The sequence below is a fragment of the Dromaius novaehollandiae genome, chromosome 1 (genome assembly GCF_036370855.1).
Source record: "Dromaius novaehollandiae isolate bDroNov1 chromosome 1, bDroNov1.hap1, whole genome shotgun sequence".
Lineage (NCBI taxonomy): Eukaryota > Metazoa > Chordata > Aves > Casuariiformes > Dromaiidae > Dromaius > Dromaius novaehollandiae.
In genome coordinates this window covers 209772390-209799107 of record NC_088098.1, presented here as the reverse complement: position 1 = coordinate 209799107, position 26718 = coordinate 209772390, and the positions used below count along the sequence as shown (strand labels likewise).

The 26718-nt window shown below is 38.3% G+C and overlaps 1 protein-coding gene across 3 annotated transcripts in view; it reads right to left on the bottom strand.

Annotated features, from left to right (window-relative positions):
• Positions 1-26718, bottom strand: part of GRM5 (glutamate metabotropic receptor 5) — a 281955-nt gene that overhangs the window by 55818 nt on the left and 199419 nt on the right. For all 3 annotated transcript variants that reach the window (XM_026109169.2, XM_026109170.2, XM_026109171.2), the window contains exon 4: positions 11048-11283. In XM_026109169.2, coding sequence (XP_025964954.2) covers positions 11048-11283 — 236 coding nt within the window. The remainder of the gene's footprint in view (positions 1-11047; positions 11284-26718) is intronic.

Genomic DNA, 26718 nt, shown 5'->3' with positions numbered 1-26718 from the left:
ATCGCAGCAGTCTCAGCGCCGCGAACCCGATTCCTTTCGACAGGAACTAAAGCTGAATGACGAGCTCCGGGAAAGCCCCCAATGTACTCGTGAAATGGGCGTCCGAGCCGTGGGGCCAGGCTAGAGCCAGTTTGGAGTGACTCTCTGCGGCGATGCAAATCGTCGCCTGCCCGCAGGGTCTGCTGACAGGCACAGACTCAGCATCGCCCCAAAATTGCTGCAGACAGCAGGAGCTGGACGTGCGCAGGCAGCAACATGCATTGGCCAGGTACAACGCTGCATTTCGTAGTCTCCAGCGGATGCTTATTGCAATTTTCACAGGTTTAGGTACCTGTTCTGTGGTAGGCTTGAGAGATTTCTCTCTGGCGCATAGCTTATTTTCCCACAAATGTTGTTTGGAATAATGACAAGCTATTTAGGAATCTGTGCTGAATCTGGTGACTGTGGCCAAATGATTACAGAAAGTAATCGGTATTGCAGTACCTCAGAACAATAAACATTAAAGCTCTGTCACGCTAACTAATGCAGAAATAAATAATTCTGCCGCCTGCAGTTAGGATGCACCAGGCAATGGAAGAAAGCAAGGTGAATCACATCACACTTAACCAAAATGGGAAAAGGCGTACCATATTCGAAACCAGAGAAGATCGAATATTGAAGAATTCTCTGCCTTCAGATTAAAATATGAACTCAAAACTTCAGGAGAAATGAGGTAATCTCCGTAGTCAGAACACCTGAGTATATATCTGAATTCTGTTCTGTTTATTCCCTAGTTTTTCACATCCAAGCAATTTTGATAAGCAAATAATGGCTTATCCTAATGTTCTCCTGTCAGATCATGAGGCAGTTCTGGATTTGAAGCTGCGTAGGCATTTCTGTCCACAAAATATTACATAGCCAAATCCTGTGCCTTCTTGGGTAAATCAAATAACCCATCAGTGCTTCAGTTTCCCATCCAATAATATTTCTTTTCTCCTACCTATCTGACATTTCTTTTTAGACTGAATATTCCTCAGGAAAAAGACGATTTTTTATCTTCCTGCTTTTCCTGTGCATCGTGCAATAAACATGTTATTGGCTGGAGCCTCTAGGTGCTATTGGACTGTCTCCAAAATGAAAATAAAATTATCCTGGATTTCACAGGAAAAATAATAAATATGTAAATAGTTACTCTGTAGATCATTTTAGCAATCTGTAATATATAGTGTATAATATGTAGCACTTCTTATAATATATAATACATTATAATGTCTAATATATACAAATAAATAAAAATATATTTTAAAGTTAAAATATGTATTTTTTATATATATGTAATCACACCCTATGCAGGATCCAGATGAGCCGTTGCAAAATGGCCTATTGCATTAAACATCAGCTTAAGATTCTCCTACTACTGGAATAGGTGGTTAATATCCATTGTTTCTCATGCTTACATATATATTCTGTATGCCTGGATCTAGCTGTATTTTCCCTGGCTTATTATGGGACTGTGACTACACCAAAGCTAAAGGACAGTTCTGAAAATAGTATAAACTCAGAGCATCATAACCTGCACCCTTTCTGCCTGCACTGCCAGTAGTAATCTGGTTTACAAAACTTCAGCAATAACCCTCAGAGGATAAATGGAGGCTACGGAGGGCAATCATACACAGTGCTCCTCAGCAGTGCCACGTAAAAAAAAGGCTTGGGGCCCTGCAACGGGGGGGCTCAGGTGTGCCCCCCTCCACAGCTGAGCTAGCAGCAGCCGGGGAGGTGGACAAGGTTGTCCCGAAAGCAGCCTCGAACCTCCATCTAACCCTGCAGACACTCTGCAGGGCTCAACTACTTATCCAGATTTGGTCCTTTCTGTTGTCACTTCTCCAAAACACAAGTATGTAGATGATGGAAAAGAAACATGTTCTTTCACCACGAAAGTAATTGCAACTGGCAATGGTTCGCTTCTTGGCTCTATTTAAAAATAATTAGTGTACTTTTGGGCCCAGATCCAAGAAAGCACTTAAGGGCACTCGTCGTCCCAGTGGAAGGCAGTTCTCTGAGCGGGAACCGCCGAGCATTTGTCGTGCTCCAACATTTCCGCCTCCCAGCCAGGCTCCTTTCCTCCGGCTTTCGGGCCGGAGCGCGGAGCGCTGCGCCGGGCTGTGGCTCCATCTCGTGGGCGCGGCGCCGGGCGCTCAGCCGGACACGCTGCGCAGAGCGGGCACTGCCGGCGCCCGCCAAGAACGGGGCTGGGAGAAAGCAAAAAGAGGGCCCCCCCCCTCCAAAAAATCTCCCCCAAACCCAAATAAAAGAGCCAAAATCTTGAGGGACCTTCTGAAATGTCACTGTTGCTTCCGGTACTTAGGATGCGAATAAAATATTTGGAAAACATTCCTTACAAAATTCAGTATTTTGCATTTTTTTGATGTAAATCCTTTCGTTCCTCTCCTTTTTCTACTTTTCACCCCCAGGGAAGACAGAACACAATTTTATCTATTCTTCTGTTGGCCAGCTGTTAACATTATAAAGCCTCCTCAACTGAGGGGATGTCACAGAGTGGCAAAATTACCATGGTTCAATATGCTTTCTTCTGCTTTCTAACTCTTCCATAGCTAATAATACTTTGAAGTTTAAAAAATGGATGAAAGGATAAAGGGAAGAGTGGAAAAGCTTCAAATCCCAGGCAGCCTCCTTATTTCATTCTATGAGGAGAAGCAAGAGAAAGACATGAGAGAGAAAATGGGGAATTTCACCCCCACCCCAAAGTGCTGACGGGTGTGTGGGAATTACAATGAATTTAACATGAAGATATAGGAAAATGGATTGTGTTTCCTCCTCCTATTTTGAAATTTCTCAATGATCAAAATGTTGTTTATGACAAAGTCACAAAGGAGATTGCAGAGGCAGCCAGAAATACAGCCTGGAATCCCCAGCTATCCCGTAATGTTTCCCCATGACTAAGTCACAAATTAGTTGCCATATACACATTATTAAAGATTTTGCCAATTCTTTGTGCTTGTTTTGTTTTGAGAGATGCTGAACTGATGGAGATGAGAACTGAATTAACAACGAGGTAAGTACCACATCCACTTTTTGCTAGCAGTAGTTGCAGTTCAGGCCCTTTTTTTACATTATTTTTTCCTTTGAATTAGTAAGTATCTCCAAAGCAATGAGAAGAGCAGGGCCTGTTTGCTGCATAACGCGGTGCAGGGATGCTCCTGAGCTGTTTCTGAGCAGGATGACTCCGTAGTAATGCATCCATGGGAACATCACTAAAAGATGGGACCTTTTAAGTCTGCTATGGGTCCATGCTATCACAATTGTGCTCCCTGGGAACGTTAGTAACCTTGCATAGAGCTGCAGTGCTGGATGGCATGGCACTAAATTAGACATCTTGAAAATGTGCATCGGTGTTTGGAGAAGAAATGACTGGAATCTTATAAAATGAAAGAAAGGCTGTACATAAGAACCAGAGTAAAGCATATGGTTCAGAAGTTGTGACACACCTAATTAAGCCCTACTGTTTAAAGAGACAGAAAAAGAGTTGTGCTTTTTTTTAACCTTTTCCAAAATCTGTCATCAGAGCTTGCTATTAAAGGAGTGTGAAAGAAAACATAACATTCACTTCTTTGTTATTTGTAAGGTTCCAGGTGTTTTTCTGATTTTTCTGATAAAATCAAATGTAATCGTTTATTTATCTTACTGATTTGATTTCTTACAGGCTTTTGGACTGTGGAACAAAGATATTTTCTGTTCTATGTGAAATTTCGACTAGCTCAAATGTCCTTTTCCATTCAGAATGAATACAAAAACTCAACATTAAATTTTATATTTTCTGAAAAAGAAATTCTGAGAAAAAAGAGATTTGGCAACACTGGAGATGGTCATTTTGATGCTGAGGCACAAACATAGCATAACACTGAAACAGTGTAAAAGCAAATTACAAATTTGAAACAAAACACTTCAATGTTATTGAAATTAGAAAGTAAAAAATGACTCATTTCAATGCTTTTCTTTCAAAGTGTCATGAATCAACATGCTGCTATGAAACACTTCAAGTCTGACAAGCAAATATCCTCCATCGAAAACTACTCAGCAAATGTTTTGGACCAATTCTAAGTTTCACTCTTTGCAGCTGAAAGCCAATGTTAGTGGCATTCCACTGTATGTGATGATTATCAGTAAAATGTTAAATTTGGGAAGGACTGCCCAAAAAATACAGAGAGGATTCTCAACATTTTTTTTAAAGTGCTGAGCTGACTTTGCTGTCTTACTTCTATTTAAGCGTACATGAGATAGGCAACTCCAGAGCTTTTACAAATCTGTCTAGAAGTCTACCTGCACCTTTGGGTGCCTACGTGCCAATGGAAGTCAGACTTCTACTGTCAAGTGCAATCAAAACAATGAAAAGAGTCACGGGGACAGTCAGAAGGTAAGGAAATAAATATCCATCTCATGCCACCATTTTCTTAGAAGTATTATTATCCTTTCACCTTCTATAGAATTCAGTTTCTTTGATCATAAATTACACAACTGTTATGGATGAAAGAGCACATTAAATGCTGTCATGAAACTTTCTACACTTGCAAACATACTTGCATGAAGCATTTGAACCTATGTGGGAAGTTCAACTGCTGAAAGAAAAAAAAAGGAAAGAAATTGCACCAATTTATCAACCTAATAAGAAACATTGTATAATCTGAATACATTTAATTATAATTTACATTTATTCTTAAAGTTAGAGAGACATGGTCTACCTGTAGAATGGTATTAATATTTTCTATGTAATTTTCAAGGTTCAGAAAGGCAGGAGCAAGGGAATGATAATTTAAAGGATAAAATCACAGTAGACTGGTATATCATCAAAGGATCCTAATATATGGAAGGAGGAAGGCAGGAGGCAAATAGCGGAAGACAAATAGACATATCTTTGTAGTCAGATTTCAGAGGAGTTTAAGGAATTAATAATAGCAGTGAAAAGACAATTTATTCAAGGGTTTGAGTTACAAAAGTGTTAAAATCAGGATCAATGCATATCAAAAAATCTTTCAAATTAGTTATAAGCGTGCATATAACAGCCGCCATTGCCATTCTACTTCTCTCTCTGAGTGAGTCAAAAAATAGTGATGTGTCTGTATAGGCTCCTGGATCAGATTATGTCAGGCTTCTAGAAAATTCAGGTCTGCATCTCTGCTCTATAGCTGATCTATCTTTGGAAATTTCTGAACCTGGACGAGCATTACTGTAAAGGTGGTGAAAAACCGTGGCTGAGCTTCCGATCTGAAATGTGGGCTATAAAAATGAGGGCTAGACCATCCTTCAGCCTGACGTGAGACACAATATACGACTAAGAACTAAACTGAGTGATGTGAAGGATGTATTCAGGAGAATTAAAATTCATTGTGTGGAAAATACAAATGAACTTTGACTTTTTTTAATTTGTTTTCATTTGCAGTCTAAAGATAAAGATGTGGGAATGCCACATGTTTGGGGAATATGAGGTTTAACTGTGACATTTCCCTTGAAATAGAGACAATAAGCTGTCCATTCCGACAAGTATTACAACACTTAGTTTTTATTGTCTGGGGTCTGATTAAACCCGCTTTGGCATCTAAGCCTAGATTTAACCGACAAATAATTATCAGCATGTTGCAGTGCAAAGACTAGACAGTTACATTTTATTCCTAAATTCTATCTGGAAACCCAAAAGAGCCATTTGCTAACCAAATTTCTGTTCAGAGGAAAATCCAGGATTCTCTGTGGGTCCTTTTGTCCTCATTAGAAGTAGCTGGAGCTAGATGAGATTCAACAAACAGGTAGATAAGTTTTGCATTTACATTTTATTTTCCTTTCTGTATAGATAGCAACAAAACTTTTCTCATATTTATCCTAAATCTCCATAAATCTCCCTTTCTGCCAATAGTCTTTCCCTTTTGATCCTATTCCTAATGGCCTGGTGAATTATTGGTCGCCTTTCTTCTATGGCAATTTTTATACACTTCAAAAAAGTGGGATTTTTAACTCTGAGAAGCTACATGGTTAAATCATGGATAGATGAATTGCTTTCAATGTCCTGCTAAGACACATTCAGAACACTGCTGCAAATCTTGTTTTCCCTATTCATTGCTTTGAATATGTTCTTCTTCCCTATAAGCCCTGCCACCGGCTCCTTGGTCCCAAGCCTATCAGACACAGGTTGCTTGTCTCACTTTCAGTGCCCCTGGGTTTTGTCTGTTGCTGATCTCTCTCCATATTTAACCCAGCCTCCATCGTTCCCCACCACATTTTCTCCCTCATTGCTTTGAACTAAGCTATTTAATGTCAGGACCCCCATGTAAACATCTGCAGAAGTGCCCCATTACCTGCCTTCAGATTCTTGTTCCCATTGTGCCTTTACATGAAACCACCAGTTTTAGAGGTCTGTCACCTCTGCCACTTGAACTAAGATGTTTCACTGCTCCATCAGCCTCTATTTTTTCTTTCTTTCTTACACTTAGACCATTGATACTTGGGATAAGGTGGTTTTTTTTTTTTTTTTTTTTTTTTTGGCTCTAATTTTATATAACACTTTAAAAAGTGCTGTTCCATCTGTGCCTCTGGCTTTTAAGGCACCATGGGAAAAATAGGATAGTTTAGAAGTGGAGGCAAAAGGCTTAATTTAATAGACTGGTAAAAGTAATAAATACACTCCCGCTTCTGGTGACAGTGAAGAGAATTTTTTCCACTGAGGTCAGGCAAGCCAGAGTCTCCCAGCATACTTGGCTTGTGATGGGTTTTGTTTCTGTGCTGTGTTAAGATGCATTTGGGAAGCACTGTCACTAGAAGAAAAAGGTACTAGGAGTTTGAGCTCTGATGAGGGCACTTATCTGTGAGAAAGCAAGCACATAAACACCTAGTCTTTAAAGGTCCAAAGACAATCAATACCAAGGGATTGGATTAGCCTTTTATGACCTAAAGAAGGTTGTTCAGTGGAGTTACTCATCTGGTTCAAGTTGCACACCTATTTGTGAACTTTACTGAATCGTGGCCTTAGCTAATACAAAGAATCTGACTGATGCCAGAGGGGAAGCCAAATCCAATTCTTGCAAAATCCCTGGTGTTCCAAGGCCATTACATGTCTCCTGTTAAGGATGAATTTTAAATCCTTTGCTCTGACTCTTGGTGTTCAGAGGTGGCTTATATCAGCTCTCCGGTGACATGGAACTGATTACATTGAAAATCAAGTCAGATAAGTCTGCAAACTTCTCACTTTCCACAGCGCTCCAGCTGGGCAGAAAATCAATGTACTTAGCAACAGCAGTGACACCCATTTGGATTAAGTAAGTATGTTCAAATCTGCAAATGTAAAGTGGGCTTGATGCTAAAATTTTCACCTCAGCATGAACTAAATGCATGTGAAGGGATGGAAACTTATTAGAAGTTGATAAAAATGAGTGGAGAAAAAATCATTTTGGATTGTTTTTCAGATTCTTTGTTTAGTTGCTTTCACAGTTTTGTTTTGCATATCTCAGTAAATTATCTTTTCATTTCATAATAATTCCTGTTCATCACTCTCTATGGATAGCTTGTATTTTAAAAAGAAAATAAAGTCTCTAAATCTGGCTTCATTGACTTATGAACTAATGTATTTTCTGTCTGCAAAGGCAAATGTAGCCCACTGTCTTACTATGTAGGGATCAGCTAACTAAATGCAAATATACATATATATATAGCTAAATTTATATCTGGAGATTAGGTGAAGTCATTTATTTACTGAGATTTCAGCCCTATCTCTTGTGCTTATTTTCTTATTGTTCAAATTAGTTGTTTATGGTTTTTAGTTGTTTTTATTAGTTGTTTGTAGGTTTTTTTTTTTCCTCCAAGTTATGGAGTATAAGTCAATCTTTTCCACTAAAGTGATGGTTATTGCTTTCTTCATTCAATAATGATGTCATCTACCGACACGGATCAGCATTATGTCTTTTTATCATTATCTCAAGAAGTGATAAATCCTCATCCTTTTGGTGGGAAAATGGGTTTTTACTTGTCTCCAGCATTTCTTGGTCTCTTTAATTGGAATCCTGAGAAATTCCTTTAACTTTTTATATGGAGCTGCTGGAGAAATAGAAAGTTTTTAGTCAGACAAGCTAAAAGGCACAGGCCTCTATTCTTATCAGGATAAATCTGAAAGAATGCGAATATAGTCACCGTCTTGCAGAGGCTCTCGAAGCAATGTCCAAACTGCTCGTGACCATGGAGGGTAAGTATCGTTTTTACAGTTGGGAAGTCTGAACTGAAGGGAATTTAAGACATAGAGCTTGGAGTGCTTAAAGTTAGGGAACAGAATGTGAATTCGGGAACCAATATTGAAGTATGATTTTCAAAGTCACAGTGACCACGGGAAATAAGGTAAGAAACAGAAACCACCATGACAGTTTAAAAAATTCACATTAATTTTGAGCTCAAACTCCCAATACCAAAACCTCTCACTTCTGAGAGCAATTCTCAGAGAATACATTTGTGTTCCAACAAATTCCTGCAGCCCACAAAGTTACTGGGCTCTACACTACTAGCTTCAATGTTTCTTAAGTTTATCAGACACCCTTGCACTGGGGCTACTATGGGCAAAAATAGCATAGGTTTCTTAACACTTCTGATGCAAATAGATGCCATGAATGAAATCTGCATGTCAACTTTTGGTCAGCCCCTGAATTCCATTTTTATGAATTTTGACAGAGGAGCTACATCAAAATCAAAAGTATAAAACTGAGTAATGTGATGACCAGGAACCTTCTGTTTAAAACCATGACTGAATGGGTTCAATAAAGAATTAAAGCTATTATAGTCTGCTTTTTGTTCGTTTATTATAACAAGCATGTCCTAGCACTGAATAAGATATTAAAGCTGAAGGAAAAAATAATTCAAACAATTCATTTGTAAAATTAGCCCTTTTCACTGTTCATGAATTGCAAATCAACAGATTGCAGTTCTTACACATTTCCTTGTTTATTTGAAATTCCTAAATTTTAGGAACCTATTTGAGCTGTTGTTCATTCAGGATCTCTTTGTGGTAAATGTTCTAGCAATGAGTGCTATGCAAAATGAGCTATTCAAGCTTTACGATTAAGTTGTCTCATCTCCATGAATGGGTGACAGTGTTTAAAATAACATCTCCCTGCACCCCCAAGATGAATTTTGTGCCACGGTGAGTTGTATTTTAGGCAGTATAAAAGGTTCTGTAGGCACCCACATTTCACAGTTCCCTGTCTTTCATATAAAACTGAAATTAGATTCCTCCAGTGTTGATAAAAAGTAAGTAAAAAAGATACACAGACAAATCAAGTTGAAATGTCATTACTAATGCAGCACACTGATAGAAAATAGGTCTTTATTAGGCAGTATCCAGTCATGCCCACTGTACTGACATGTCAAGAAAGAGATCTACATCATTGCCGGGAAATCAATGAAGTTTACTGCTCCATATGCAGTACCTGTCAATAGAGCAAATAAAATCTGTGTCAAGGCGTATTGGAAGGACAAAACAGGAAAAATATAAGAGGAAAGTCAGCTGAATGTTTAAAGTGCACCCTGAGATTTTGGGATTCCTAGATTCAATTTCCAGCTCAGCCACAAGCTTCTTCTGCGACCTTGTATAAAACTGGAGAAAGGCTCAGGAACCTAAAGTGGGACTTAAGCGGGATTTTGTGATGTGCAGATCTGTGGCTTTAGCTCTTAAAACCTTTTCCTGGTCTCTTGCGTGTGTGGAAGATCTTAATGGTTTTAGGAGGGAGGGTCTCTTGGTGCTTTGAGCTGGGGTCTAGCTCATGCCCAGCACGGCGCTTCATAGCTTCAAAGCTATATCTCCTACTTACCACCAAAACACCTGACCATTAGGTCTTCTCCTTTGCTTCCTTATTTTTCCAATAATTTAAAGGTCCAATAATTTAAAGGTCGAATAACAGGAAAGTGAGAAGGGGCTAGGATAAAATATTCCTTTCACATAGCTGTTTTTTCGCAATAAGTTGCAATCAGCTCAGCGGCACAGGAGAGCCTTGGCAGCATTCATACATCTGCACAGGCATGGAGAAATTCTGTTTGTAAGGCCTCATGCCTGTTTTCTTTGTGCCATAAGACCACAATGAAGGATCCACCACATCGGTACCAATGTTGCAGAGAATATCTAATACTTCCATTGCAGCATAAAGACTTACTTCTAACAAATAAAGAATGTAGGGTATTTCAGTCAGAACTCAAAAGCTGTTGCCCCTCATGATTTTAAAAATAAGATAACAATAAAAAGGGTATTCTCCTAGCACTGCTGGGCATGTCATGAAATGAAGAGTAACTAATAGAAGAAATAAAAAAAATGGGAAAGAATCACATCTTTTGGGAATAAAAATATTTTTGCTACTCTTTTGGAAAAAAATGACAAAATGTTGTGGCAGTTTTTGCTAAAATCAGTATAATTTCATGGCAAATATCAGCTTAGTCAAAATGGCATTTCTTGAAATGAATCATGTCTGAAAGAAAACTTAGTTAAGGACATCTTTTAAACCGCCTAGCCTTCTCTCTGAAGCATGCAAATAATCTTCATCACTTGACTATATGAACTTCTGATAACTTTTAGTATATTGATTCTCTCATTATTCCTGTGAGGTAAAGCAATATTTTTACCCCTGTTTCAGAAAAATAGCACTGAATCTTGGAGGACGAGATTTTAAAATTTATTTAAAAGCCTAGGGAGGTAGAGTAGCCTGAATTTTTTGACATACAGGAATGAGTTAGGTACTGAGGAACTATCTATTTGTTTCTTTAGAGGTCTAAATACTTTTAAAATTGTGGCTGTTGTCAATGTTGAAAATTTTACTTTTGGTTCATGCAACTTTTGCTTGAGGGCAGTGCCAGAGCACTGGACCTTGGCTGTTGAGGTCTGACTTCCCTCCTTCTTTGACTGGTCTTTCTCTTGTAGGAAGAGCCAGGATGGCAGCTCCAGCCCACTCACTGTCCCGCCAGGCCAGCCTGCTTTAGCTGTTGACACCAGACTTTCAGTCACATGGATTTGTAGAGCAGAAGTAATGTGCACACTTACTTGTACAAGTCTTGTTGTATTTAGGATTCTCCTGAGGAAACCCTTCCAGTCGGCACTGGAACCTGTGCTGCCAAAATTCCTGAAACCATGGATTTCGGTGATTGGTTTCTGGCCGAAGCTGTAGGTAATAATCATCAAACCATTTCACGTCAGGAGATTGGAGCTTGATCGTTATTCCACCGACAGCTTCACGCTGATACCCGTCTGTCACATCGTACCGGTCTGCCCAGCCATCACTGCAGGGATAAATAAAAGAGAGATAACATTAACCTTTCAAAAGAATAGGAAAGGAGTTTTTTTTTTTTTTTTTTTTTTTTTTTGAAAATAGCATGAGGAGCCTAAGAGCACACATCTACCCCTTTGACTCTGAGTGGAGCTTAGTAAAGCACTGGTAATACCTCTATAAGTGTTCAATGTTTTCTGTTTTCTTACACTTGCTTGTAATTGGCACCTTCTGCTCACATAATATGTTCTTCATCCCCCACTTCAGGTAACTGAAACAACGTTAACAAATCACAGGTCCTGAAATTTGCTGTGTATAGGCAGATCTCTGAATCACACTGAATCCCACTGAGCTCTGGAGAGAAAAAGGTTGGACTCAGTGTTTTACTGACCCCAGGGTGAGGTTAGTCATGTCTGAAAGGAGGTAACCTTGAGAGCAGGCGCTCTTGGTGCTGGGAGGAGGACTGGCAGGGTCGTGCTGTAGACTGTGTCCATACTGCGTAACGGAGCATGATACAAAGCACCGCAAGATAACTGTGAATGGGCTGACACTGCTTAAGCAGAGATACCAATAAATCCTCTCTGCAGACGGGGCTGATGGAGCTGGGCAGAGCATCATGCTGGTGTAGCGTGTTGCTTCTGCTTCTTGGTTGCTGGTGGCTGGAGCACTGTGGACTCATGTGACATTGTTCTGCACGCAGCATTTTAATCCCCTTCTCTTAACCTCTCTGCTTGCAACACTGATCAAAAATAGCTAACAGAAGAGGCTAAAACCTTAATGTCATAAACATCTAAGGGTAATTCCCCTTCTATTGGTTTGGTAAAGGATTTCCTTGGACAAACTGACATTTAAAAAGTTTCTCTCAACTCTACTAAAAATATACATATCTCATTACAGCATTGCAGACTTCCACTGTTCTGTCATGAACATGATATTTAAGTTCTCGCAAAACCCCAGGTCTTATAGTCAGGATTCTGAAAGAATCTCAGACTTTCTTCTTCTTTCTTTCTTTTTTTTTCTCTTTCTCTCTTTCTAAAAATATTTATATATATTTATAAAAAGCACTGATGTTAACAATTGTGTAGAACACCTTTCAAATCCTAAAGGCTGAATAACTGGAAAATAATTTTAAAAAGAGCTTATTTTATACTATTTTAAAACTTCTTGAGTTGTTTAAAGCTAGCCCTAAGTTTTTTAGTCATACTGTAACTGACGTAGGTGACCTGTAGTCATATTGTTCTGTTGCTCTATTTAGGTCAGCTACTGTCTGGTTTCAAATTTGCTCCTGTATTTCAGAGCATGCAGGAAGCCTGTTCCTAGCACATTCCCTATTCTCTACATGGGGACTCCGCTGGCACTGCACGTTGCACAAGTCGAGATCTTAGACTGTGACTCCTTCTGCACAAGACACCATTTTTATGAAGCCTGGAATCTGACTGCATCTTATTAGCACATCTGCAATGCCAGTAAAAGCAGCTTCCCTAGCGGCAAAAATAATATCCAGTGTCTGGAACGAAAATGAAGGGACTATTAAACATGCTTCAAGTTTCAAATGAAGTACTTTACTCAGCACAAAAGAATAAAATATAAGAGAAAGATGAGCACTGATTTTCAGCTCAAATATGTCACTTTGAAAATTTACCTCCAAGCTTACATCCGATTAGGGATGAACACAGGTGTTAATGTTCCCAAATGCACTCAGGAGTGTCAGTGCTGGCAAACACTCCACCTTCTATCTGGACTATTTACTGGTCTAAGAGTTAGAACCATTTACAGGTCGTTTTGATGATAAAAATCACAGAAGGATTTTTTAAGTGTAGGAATGATTTAACCTTTCCATTGAAATATTCACCTCAATCTTTGGCAAGTTTTTAAGTGTTTTTATCCGTCCTCATAAAACTTGATAGATTTTATGAATGCAAGAAGTAATAGATTTTCTTCAGGTTTTTAAAAAAAATAATAATAATGAATAGAATTTACTAGAATTATATCTGTGCTGTGGGTCTCTGAGCTTTATGAGTTGTCTCATAAATAACTTCAGGAGGAATTGTTTTGCTGTAATTAATTTCTTCATTTTTTAAGGGAAGAGTTTTGTAGACCTAATCCAGCAGAGTGCCATAAAATTTATAGTATTACTTTATGAACGATTATCCCCTCTAAGAACATTTGCAATAATGATACCATTTTATAACTTTAAGTTATTAAAAAGAAGTGAAATAACGGTTTCTAACCACATACTCTTCTTCTCAACTTTTCCATGGAAGAACCTCTTAATTCAACAGAGCTGCTCTTCGAATAAGTATTTTAGCTTAGCCTTTGGGACCAAAAGCTTCTAGGAGGCTAATGTGTAAGATTTCAAGAATCAAAGTGCAAAACCTCAAATGGACAAGGTAGCAAAGCAAGTGCTCAGTTAATATCTAAAAGCCAGTGAAAGTGCAGCATGATAACAGCTTGCACAGAAATACAAAAGCACCAGTAGCATGTGCTCTTTCATTTGTGGAGCCATATTACATTAATAACACTAATATTTGTGATATTAGTCCAGTCTCAGCCTCTGAACACATTGAGGGGCATGAAGTTGAGTTAGGAGCAGACAGAGAGGGAGGTATCTGCTTACTTTCTCACAGATGCCCATTCCCTCCTCAAACCTTCTTTCTTCTCCTAACATAAAATTACATTTTACTTTAATAGCTAGTAATATCATTTTAGTCCATTGGTAGTTTTATCATGAACCTTTCAAAATGGTACTGCCCATCACTAAAATCTTATGGTTCAACTGGAGAAAGATGTTTTGGCTCCAGAAATTAGTATAGCAAAGAACTCCAACAGAAACTTACTATAATCTCCACTATAGCCCACAGAAGTGGTGAGGTGTATATGCTAACACTGATGAAGGACAGGACTGTACCAGTGAAAGAGAAGTTTCTTTTTCTCTTATATTAGCAGTGGGGGGTGTGGGATGCTCAGGTAAACAAGTGGTTGAGAACAGCTTCCAGGTGAACTGTGCTCCAGTAATGATTACGAAGAGTCTCAACAGATTAAAGCAAATGTGGATATCCTTGATAAGTAGCTACACAGACTTGGTTTTTCTCCCTTGCGTGGGCACAGTCCCTTCAATTTTATTCTGATTTATGGAGCTCTTGATGCTTTTCACTTTTGTCCTCTTGCAGAGTGGATTGGTGCTTGTAGTTAGAGCATTAAACTTTTCTTGGAACTCTTATCTCTCTTTTCCTTCTTAAGACCCTAAATTATTTTTTTCTGAAGGCATCTGATAGTTTAACCATTACTTTCAGCACAGCAGCAAATGCAGTAGTCATTTTAGTCCTGACCTATGTCCTTGGCATCATAGCAAACTGCAAAGACCAGGAATTATCCTCACATGCACTGCAGAAACACATAAAATAAGGCTTGGGATCATCCTTTCACTTCTCCATATTTTTCTTTACAAATAATACAGGACCATTTGGGAGAGGCAATTTATTTGAATGGGTTTTCCCATGCTGCATGCATACTGCCTTACTGTATGTCAGGGTTGCTGTAAAATGTATTCACACACAAGCTTGAATTTAGAAGTTAGGTTAGATACCCACAGCAACAGGGAGGTTTGCAGAGGGCAATGTACTCCACTGTCCAGGCAAGAACGGCAGCTTGTGCTGTACCTGTGTTTTTGCAGGCTTGCTGTGGAAGTATGCAAACTAGCTGCCCAGTGCAACCTGAAAAACAGGGCTCAAAGGATATAGAGAATAAATAATCCATTTGCCAGCTCTAGGGTAATTTTATGTGCATCTATATCACTCTAGAAAAGATTTTGTCATATTGTGCATAAAAGCCTCCAACTCCCCAACCTTCTTGGGTAATCTGTATTTAACTCTCTCTACCCGTAGAAAGCTCTTTCCTGTGTAACATAATGGTTCATACTGCAGCTTACTAACAGTAACTACTGTTACTTCTTGTTCTATTTACCATGGAGATGAAGAGCAGACTGAAAGTTACCTCAGATCTCTCTTCCGTGTCACAGTGAATGCAGCATCAGTATACCCTTAACTTCATAATTGCTACATATACTTATAAAGGCAGCAATTGTCTCCACAGTCAGGGTAAGCATTTTATGCATTGAATCATTTTATATGGGGGGGACATAATAAGAAGAGAGAAAGAAATCTTTTCCAAAACTTAACAAATTCCTACAGGTCAGGAAAAAACACATTTCTCTTGATTCTGTCCCAGGCCCTCCTCCATTACCTCTCTGCTGACTCTTTTCTCCGCAGATTACCTCCAGCCACAAAGGAAATACCCAGAATGAGTGTGAAAATGTTGTCCCGTATTCTTATGTGCATTTTGTTAGTTCTCACATTGCTTTAATCAGGACTGAGGCAACTCCTTAGCTTAGGGGCTTCAATTTTTGCAGCCAGATATTCCAGTGGTAAGACCTAGCTCTTCCCAAAAGCTGGAAAACATATGACCAGAACTGAAGAACAGAGACATTTTCATGCACCAAACTTTAAATTCTTTACCTCTGTGCTCCTTCTATTTACAAGAAATATGGCCTGTTTTTTTAACTAATGGGCAAATGTCCTTAAAATGATCTCACTAAGATTTAAAGATAAGGTCGTGCATGAAGAAATCTTGCTGTGAAAGAAAGTAGCAGTTACACAGCTGCAGCACCAAGAGTAAAAGCCTCACACTGAGATAGCTATCAGGTGTGCGCAGCAATGCGTATAGCTTATTCATCAGCTTGTCAGAGTAGAAAGTTGTCAATAAGGTAAGATGCCTATGACACATGCAGATGTGGCTGCTGTTCACATTACTCTCACATTCAACACAGCGGGGAATTCTTTCTCAGGATCATGACTTGTTTTCCACTTGTCCAATTGTTTTGTGTTTGTACTCTTGACTGTCACACTAACGTCTGTTGCATTTTCCTTAAAACTTGCTGTGTAATATATGATAATATCCGAACTGTATCAAGCAAAATGTGTCATTGTTAAGAGTGTTCCTAAAAATAAAATTATACCATTGAGAAAAATTCTCATGCACCAAAAAAGAATAAAGAATCGCAGAAGGAAGGAAAACAGGAAAAGTGAATTGTACTGTTGCAGTACTAGCAATAGATGGACTTGAAATAGGAGGACGATTAACATAATGCTCCTTATCTGTTGTTAGAATTTATTTGCATATTTACATTGTTCCACTTAGGTTTTTTTGAAGGATATGTCAGGGCGATGGAGAGTTTAGTCTAAAATATCCTTCAGCAAACAGAAAGGCTAGGTTCTGCCTCTGGTTTAAAGGTCTGTTTAGTTTACTCACAGTAAATCACAGCATGGTTTTGTATCACAGAAAGGTTTCAATAAATGACACCAGAGACCTGACAATATTTGCAAAGTTTATTAATGAATAAGTATAACAATTAATGCATAAATATATAATGCAACAAAATTGTTCAAAATTTTAGGTTATCACTCTACAAACAGATTTTTTTTATATATATATATGACTAGAAAAGCAGAAGTCAAAGAAAGCCCTTTTTAAAACACTGGGGTGCACGGCTGTGACAACACCCTGCTCCTTATTCCTCCCCAAGAACCCTGGATATTCATGGTAAGGAATAGATCTTCAAACTCTGCTAGCTGAGCATAGCTGGTCAAGTAGGACTGTCGTGGTTGGACCAGGATTTATTGTTATGCTATGTGTAAAGGTGTGGATTTTTTAGGATTATGTGTGCAATGGTATAATGCGAGAAACCTGAATGTTTCTTCATGAATTTTCTCTGTTTTGTCTTCTACCATCTTTCATATGAAATAGCCAGTGCAAACAGGAGCTTCCCTGGGTGGGTGGCACTGCTGTGCTGACTTCAGTCCACTCTGCCTATCACATACAGGGACTTGTGAGAGGATGGGAAAGCAATCTTTGCAATAAAGTGTTGATACCCAAGAAAGAAGAGCTGCAGAACTGCATCTGTTATAAACCACTTGTTTGAACAAACTGTTTTGGTTTCTTCTGGAAAGAGTCACCATGGAGGGAGGCAAACATTCAAGTGAAGAGCAGTACAGTTTCTGCAACAGCAAACTCATGCTTGACGCAGTACGAAGAGGTAAACAGAAAGATATTTAATGACTATAAAGACAATTCATTCAATCTACATGATGTCTCCTTTTGGCTCATACAGTGCAGTTAAGAAATTGCTAACCCTTCTGAAAAAACATTTACAAAATGGCGAAGTTAGTCACTCTCTGTCAGCCATGAGATAAGAATTTAATTCTAGGAAATGTACTGGAAAAGACAGTATGGATGTTTCTCCAAGAATATTCCACGTGTATTTGATGTGTAGCATGAAGATCAGCAGCATGCTACAGGCATCAATCTGCTTGTCAGGGATAATGGGGATTTGCAGAGTCACTTGACACCCTGTGCAGGACTAGCAAGCGGTTGGAGTTACACATCACTGTGAACAGGACAAAGGAAGAGAACTTCTGACACCTTCAACTAGATAAGAGAATGTGGAAACCTTTGCTTGCTTCGTAAGTGTTATGTGAGGCAATGACTGCTCAAAAGAGATCATAGGGCACACATAAGTAAATGGACAATATGAAAAAAGTTTAATGGGTTCAGGAAAAGCAGACAAAGCGAGTGAGGAAGAGGCGTTGCCTCATACATCAAGGTTTCTTTGACTTTGTCAGAGATGCATAACATGGAAGGAATTAGAGTATTGAAAGACTACTGGTCATGCTTACAGGTGACAAGGATATGGGCCCTGCCATTGCAGGCATCTGCTTAATACCATCAAACCTGGGAGACAATGTGGATAAGGCTTTTTGTGAGCAGCTACCCAAGCATTCTCCAAAGCACAAGCCTTAATGCTAATGAGAGGTGGGAGAGGACTGCTGAAGATGGTCTGGCAAGTTCTTGGAATGAACAGGTGACACTGTTTGGGCATGGGATGTATCTAGTTACAAGAGAGAGGGTACTCTTCTGTAGATTAAAAGTCTCCCCGTAGGTGGGAACTGCTTGAGAAGATTAAGATAGAAAGCAACTTGGGTGAGAACAACCAGAAAAAAATAGCATATATGACTCTTAAAAGAAGAAAAGAGGAATAATAGCAAACTTCATTAAGCCCAGAAAATTTCCAAGTTAAATCTGTTGGAAGGACAATCTAAGGAATTGAAGAGTTAAAAAGTACTTTGTCCCATCAAATTGGGACACAAATTAGTGTCATGCAGAGGAAGGCTAGGAAATACAGTAAGACAGTAGTGTGACAATATCACAAGTGGAAATATATAAAAAGCAAAAGCAAGCTAGGATTCTTAGGGATCAGCATGAAAGAAAAACATTAGTAATAGAAAAAAGAAAAACAGGAGTGATAAACATGAGTGATAAAATGAGAAAGGTTAAGGCACAAAATGAGCTGTAATAAACAGGGGACAACAGAAGTTGCACTGAACAGTTCTCCAGTTACCTTACAATGAGAGGAAGATGTTGACCTGCAACTACCAGGAGAAAGCTACCAAGGACCATTCCAGGGCACCTTTCAAAATCACTCTTACGAAAAGGAAAAGCAAGTAGTTAGCTCAATTAACAGTAGCAACAGAGGTTAGGTCTCAGTCAAGAAGTGGAAAGGTGATCTAGAAAACAGGCTTGATTGAATTAGTTGAAGATTTGTAACCTAAAGAAATAAACACAATATCAGAAGGATAATAATTGTTTTCAAGTACATTAAAAGCTCCTGCAAAAAGATCGTAATCTCTTTACAATCTTGATGTTAGATAGGAAAAGAGTTAATAGACTTAAACTGGGAGAAGAAGCACTCATTTTAGGTCTCAGAAAACTATTCCTCACCATAAAGAGCATGAGGAACTGGAAAAGATTGCTTAGGGAATCTGGGGAGTCTCAGAGAACAGGTTAGGCAAGCATCTGCCTGGTATATGTGATGTACCTTGGCAAGAGGAGGATGGTGGCTACTTGACTTCCTGAGATTCATTCCAGCCCTGTATTTGTATTATTTTATGTTAAGGTTTGCAATACGTCCGGTAATGTGGATTTTATAAAAACCAAGTTGTTCAGAAGAACGAATGCAAATGCACCTGCCTCATGATTTCCCCAGTTTCTTAGGACATTTTACCTTATTTCTTTTCTTGTTATTGTATTTCTTCTCTCCCCTCAGTGGAATGTGAAACATCCACAGACAACAAAAATTGAATAAGCGTTAATCATGCATCTGACTGTACACACAACCAATTCCATTGATTCAATCAGGCTGCTCAGGAGTGTGAAGCTGGTCACATGCTTGTGCCCCTGCAGAATCAGGATTCCTATTCTAGAGAGGAAGCACGGAAATTAGCCATCTGGAAGAGCACTTCCTCCTGCACAAGATGAAAGAAACAGGGTAAAATTTTCTCCTAATTAGAGCTAGTTAACATTTTACACAGTCAAGATGTTTTAAATGAAAAGTCTTTTTTTTTTCTGAACTAGAAGTGCTTGGGTTTTGTTACTTTTTCTAGTCATTTTTCAGTCTTCTCAACATAATTCTAAATGAAAAATAATATTTTTTCTCTCATGTATTTTTTTGTGAGAGGAAGGATATAAAACATATTTCCCAAGTAACACTAGCTCTCAGGACAATTAAGATAGTTCTTTATATTTTTAAAATATAGAAGACTTTGTATGTTCCCTAATTAATACACTTGGACAAGAATCTGAAGTAAGCACAGGTTTGGCAGTCTGAGGGCAGCCACTCAGTTTTGAATATTCAGGTCCGAAATTCTGTGTTAATGACCTTACACACAAATTCTATTACTTTCACAGTCCAAATCACTTCAGTGATGGAAACCAAAACTCTGATGCCAATAAGTCCATGATAAGACATCAGATCTGAACAAGTCCAAAGTGACTGCACAAACTGACATACCTACCTACTCACTGGGTGCAGCACTTACTGTTTTCTTTGCTTGCAACCTATGCAAATATTATAAATTTGTTTCTGATATTTCTTAGGTCTTAATCATAGGGTTCAGATTTTTCTTGATACTGTTCACTTCAAGGAATATTTTTAGATTCTTAAGAGGCCTTCCAAGGAAACAGTGAAAGTCTGCAACTTTTGAAGGCCAGCTGGATTAAAAAAATGTTTCAAAGGAAAAAAACCCTCACTGATAAAGAGATGAAACAGGCACTATAATTGATAATTTTTTCATTCAGTACCACAAGATTCTTCAAGGCCAATTTTAGATCAAATTGTCCCTGGATAACAGCAAAGTCTTTTCTTCTATTTTGCTATGTTTCTGTGTCACATCCTGATATTACAAATCCAAACTGGAACTTTATTGTGTTGAGAGTCAAGCATACGGAGAAAGATAGATGACCTGTGACTTGAAGAGTTTTACTTATAATCTGCCTCAAAATTTAGCAAGCACATGTATTGGATGGTAAAAGAGAAGCAGAGCAACCAGGTAATATTGTGCAATTCTGCAGTCCCCAAAATGACTTCAGCCCTTTTCAATCCCTCCATTCTATGAAAATTTGACTGTAAACTCATTTTAATCTAATCATACTAATATAAGTTAAGCACCAGTGTATTGCAAATATGACCTTTTGGCCAGTGGGGAGATTTTTGTTAGCTGCTCACTTTGAAAGAGTTAATCAGGGATATTTTATCAAGAAATTTATGGAGAAAGATTTAGAGGGAATTTCATGCCTTCCAGGTACGTGACATACTGAAATGTGGAACCATCCTCCTTGAACGGTGTGTAGCGCCACAATATTATTTGAATTGCTTCACTAAAAAATGATGATACCTGATGAAATGTAAATGTGAATATTTCAAGTTGGTCTCCCCCCAAAGTGCACACAAATTTTTTCACGACATAATGCATTCACTGGAGAGCCAGCTCCCTGCTATATATGTGTTGTTTGAAAACTATTGGAATTTTTTCTTGCTCTGCTTCAGTGAAATGGTCCAGGGAATTTTTTTAAGAGTGAAAAGGAATGTTCTGCCTTTCTCACACACCTAAATCCCAATGAGATTAAAAAGAGTTTTTGCATGGTTATGGCATTAGCACTAAGATGCCTGTAAATATCACTTAAGCTTCTTTTCCTAGGGTTGTGAAGTGGCCTAATCTCTGCTGCTCCCATGCCCAGCTCAGACAGGATGAGCAGGAAGAGATATGGCATGATATAGCACGGACAGATGGAGATATGTCTCCTAGTTTGGTCCAGTAACTAACTCACAACACCAAGAGTGTCTTTAAACTTGCTGGCTGTGGACAAACTATGGTCACTTAAATGCCATGAGTCAGCAGCACTGATCTAGAGAAAAGAGCCTGAGGATCATTGTGAAAGCTGGATGGGATATTCAGTCCATTCCCAAGCACTATCTCTAAGATTAGACAAAATGCTGAGAGTTACATGAATACAACAAACACAGAGTGCCCACCCTCCCTTTTGTAAACATTTCCATTTATTTTCTAAATTGAAAATGCAGCAGCATCTTGGGATCTGCTGAGCTGATTTCTTTCGCTCTAAATTCCCTCCCCCACTTCAGTATATAGCTAAAGCTATTACAGTTAATGAGTGCATTCATTAGGCTGGAGACTGGTCTTTTTTGTTATGCAAAAATCTGTTTGCAGGCCACATAATGATGGTGGAAACTGCTGTTCTGCCCACGTGTAATCATTCTTCTGCCAAAAATCTGACCCACAGCACTTGAGAGTTTTTCTCCACCTGTGTAGGAGTTTGTTGACTGAGTGGCTGTCTTTAATTTACCTTTCATTGTATTTCGCTACCCTTTCAGGTTGTTTTCTAGATCTTAAAAGCTCTAAAAACATTAAAGAGTCCTCATGCTTTTCTGCAGAGCTGCCAGTCTCGCAAAGGTAGATTTGTTTAGTTAAAAAGCGGGGGGAGAAGCATCTGCTTTTGGTGAGCAGCTGTAAATTGTTGCATTTAGATGAGTTCATCTTATAATAACTGTGTATACAATGAATAGGGATTCTTGTCCTCCTGCCTGGCTTTTTTTAGATTGTAATTCCTCATCTTTGTCTTCCTTTTCAGGCAGATTATAAAGATAAACGAATTTAAGGGTAATTTAGAGGAAAGAAATTAAGCAATTATTTTAGGCAGCATGACACACAAAGTTTTCTGCAAGATAATGTCTAGCAGAAGTAGCTGTGCAGTGAATTTGGCAGATACCTTGCCTAGGGGATTACTAGTACTGATTACTTGCAGAGTATCCAAACTTAGCCTAGCTGAGAGAGGTTGTGATGGCAACTTGCAAAATTGATAGTCTATAGCAAGATCTATTTTGCATAAGAAAACAAATAATTTTACAGCTGCCTGCATCTGTAGTTCAGAGCTGCAAAGTAGTTCAGTCTGACTCTAGTACAGTCTACAAAAAATATAGTTTCTAGTGCCTGATACCTCTTCTTCAAGTAAGCTATCTTGTGTAGCAAACCAAGCTAGCTGGAGGTTGTTATCCCTGTATATATAAATTGTATGGGCTATTTGTATCCATATATTAAGTTATTTGGGCTATTTTTCTAAATTAAAGAGAAATCTGAGTGTTGTCCTGCAAAACACCAAGGTTATTCAACCTATGTAGCATGCTCTGTTGATTCCTGAATAATTAGCAAACAGAAGGTAAATATTTGACATATTACCAACAATAAAGAGATTTTGGATGGCTAAACCACTTTATAAGGTCTTCAAATTATGTTTTCCTAACATCCAATGTAAAGCTCCTGTGCTGCAATTTAAGACCCTCATTTATGAAAGGATGGTTTATTGCCTTCGTTTTTAGAGGAATCATTCACCTGGATTTTCTGGAGACCCTGCCATGCTTGGTCACAATCCCATGCTGAAGCTACCGCACAGGTCCCATATGTCACCAGCCTTCTCCCTATAAGTACCACGGGGAGCTGTTAAGGCTTTAATAAGGGCGTGGGAAGAGCAAGGGGGCTTGAAGGATGGTTTCTTCTCAAGCGGAGATGTTGGGAAAAGAGGAGAAGGAACCATTTATTCCAGTTTCACATAAGGTAAAGACTTCCGAAAGAGAGAGTAAAAGCAATGGCAGTAAGGTGTTCTGTAGGAAAAGCTAAAACACATTTGGGAATTGGCCATGATTTTCCTAGCCAGTTTTATCAAAATGGACAGCAAAATTACTTCCATCACTGTTTTGTTGTAGGATAGAAGGATTATTTCACATACTCGAAATATATGTGCCAAATATGGCAGCAGCTTTTCTTTTCAACAACATTAATGCTGTTGACTCATATTTATAATTCACTCTAAGCTCCTCCAAATGCAAACTTCTCATAATGACAGCCTAAAAAACACCAGTTACATAATGTCAGCAGCAGCAGCAGCAGAGAAAAACAGGAAGGAAAAATAGTTAATCTATAAAACATTTCCATCGAATATATATTTGTATTGTGAAAATGATGATTTTTTTGTCTTCGCCAGAATGGCTGACTTTGATATAGTTTCTCAGATACTGCAGTGTAGCGCACATTGCAATGTAATGTACCTAATAAGCATATGTAATGAAAAGCCAAGAAAGGACCATGTACGTGAATCAGGACTTGGTAGATATGATAAATAAAACTCTGCTGTCTTTAAACACTGTCACAAAGCTATTTTCTCTGCAACCTATCCACCTGAAAAGGAAACAGCTCTAATGATCCTCCAGGAGGATCCTCCATTTGTTCCACAGTGGCACAACATCACCATAAATATGAGCCAGTGCTATTTTTTTTCCTCCTGATTAACTTGCTTGCCTTGACTAAGATAATTTTTCATTATATCATGTCCACCAGGAGAAAAATAGCTTATTCCTAATTAGAATTTTCTAGATTAAATGATTTAGAGGGGCTGCCATCTATGGAATGATTTTCCATTAGATACCCAGGCGCAGCTATTATGGATATGCAACAAGAATATTTGTGCCAAGTTCAGATGTAGTCACAAGAATGAATAGATACTTGAGATAGCCTTACAGCTGGAAAAATAATTCAGAAATGGGGAAAAAAAAGATTTTTGTAAAACTGTGAACTTATTGACTGAAAATGTAATATACATACCTATAAATAGATATACATAGATATGTATGTCTTTATATATATGTGTGTGTAAATATTCGTTTCCTGTGAGTATATGTATTTAATGCATTTTTTTGCCTGAAAATGTATCAGGATTTCAGGAAAATGAAAGTGAAATTGCAATAGAAAATCCATGCTGTGTATATACTATATTAGGTAATCTGTTGTACCTATCAGTGAAATTGTTAAACCTATTGTAACATCATGAAATGTAATTCAAAAGAGCACTTGAGATGTCGCATCTAATTATTTCTGTAGAAGAAAAGTTTTAATTCTAACTAATATATTTAACCTTTGGATATATAAGGAAGTAAACAATGAGTACAGGTAAAACAGTATATTTGCACAGTTGCAAGTATTCTGAACAGGTCAAAATATAGACAGTTAAAAAGTCAGACAATACAAAATTAAATTTCAAGGAACACAACTATATTTTATATATCTTATCAGCTATTTTTAATAATACTGCATATATTAATATGCAACTTTCCCATTACCTTGGGACAAATTTGATGATTTATGACTAATCAGAAGTTTTAGGGTAGAATTGTAATGCAATTCTTGACTTTTTTTTTGTATTTGTAAAAATCTGTGTGCAAAGACATGGAGAAAAATGTGTAGCTTGTCAGATAGTCACTGTGAGAATACAAATAAGTAGAAGATTGAACGAAACAGAATGATATGTTGACAGTCTTATTTGTATTTGTTTTTAGTCCCAATTTTAAAGCCATACGTACCTGTAAAGATTCCACTGATCCAAGAGACTGCACAAACACAGAGCTAAGCAGCTGCTTATGTTTCAGGATTGTAAATACATGTCTTATATCTCCAGACTTCAGTGAATTCTTCATAACAAGTCTAGAGAGACCAATAGCAAATTTGCAGATGTACAGCAGATTACAAATTCCGTGTGTGCAAAGGTTTTGAAGTGACAAATGTTATGTAGGCTTTTTTTCAGAGAAGGCATAAGTCATTTCAAGCCAGTAGAGGAATAATTAGCAGCCATTTAATTGATTAAAATTACAAAGTAATTAATATTTGCAGTCTCCTGGGGAAGCAGTAGCATTTTTAACATCCCATTCTGCAAACTGAGCCAACGCAACGAAGGAAACCAAGTCAGACCTTGTATAATGGGCCAAGCAGGGTAAAAATGCTGAAATCCTAGTTCTGCTGAAGTCATCTGAAGCTTTGCCACTGGCATCAATCAGAAGTGCCTTCCTAACTCTGTGCTCAGATGAAGACATATCCCTCTAATTAATTCAGTGTCTGCCGTCAGATAATGCAGTATGTGATGGCTAGCTCATCGCTTGCACTCGTGTTGGTATCACCCATAGCTATCCATAGAATTCTTTTGCAGAACAGCTTTATAAGCACTTCATCTTCCAAAACTCAGTCCACGATAACTCAGGTGCCATAGGCTGTAAACATGAAGTCCTTTCAGTCACCCGTTTGACACACACTTTAATGATTATCAGATAAGGAACATCACAAGAAAGGTTCATCGCTGTCAGAAGGAAGAAATTGTGTCAAAGACCTTATAACCCAAGTGTTTCATCACTTGCTCTGTAACATTCAAAGCCAGCTTCATCTTGAAAACATTGTGTTATAATAAATGTGCTGAAATGACAGAGCTAATCTATAATATATCCAGTGCAAGATTTGTGAAGCCTTGACTAAAAGATCCTTTGCTGCAGCAAACCACAAATCTTCTCCGGGATGCACAGCAAGTCTAAACAGGAATGCATTCACATCTTGGTAGCATAGTGTAATATGAAAACAAAGAGTGATTTCTTTCGCTTTATATTTTCTTTTGCTGGAGCAGCTTGCATTTCTTTTTTCCACAGAGAGCAGATTAAAAAGCATCTTGTTCCAAAGAGAATGCGTGTCTATACACTCAGCTTGTTTTAAATCAATTACTTGAGTTAATCGGTACTTGGAGTTAGACATTTTAAGTAAGGGACCATAACTGCAACAGTAAGGCATGTCTTGATTTCTCTGTTAACAACACACAGACATGACAGATCCGGTATCATAAGTACACAGAACTAACTTTACTAGGTCAAAACCAAAGCTCACCAAATCCAGCATACTCTCCCTGATAGTGTTCAGTAGAAAATTCTTATATTTGATCAAGATCCAAACCAGAATTCAGATGAGTTCTGCAACCACCAGCTCACATTTACCGGGTGAGGATTTTTGTTAGTAACACGAAGCAATAGCAGTCTGCTTTGAAGTGTTCTTTAGGCACAACAAATCATTCCCATTTGGGGTGAAGTAAAGAGTGCAGGTCATAGAGGGTTTTTTTTCCCTAAATCACTTCTAAAATATGTGAGTGCAGGAAAAAAAAATGCTGTCACTGGCTTCTTTTC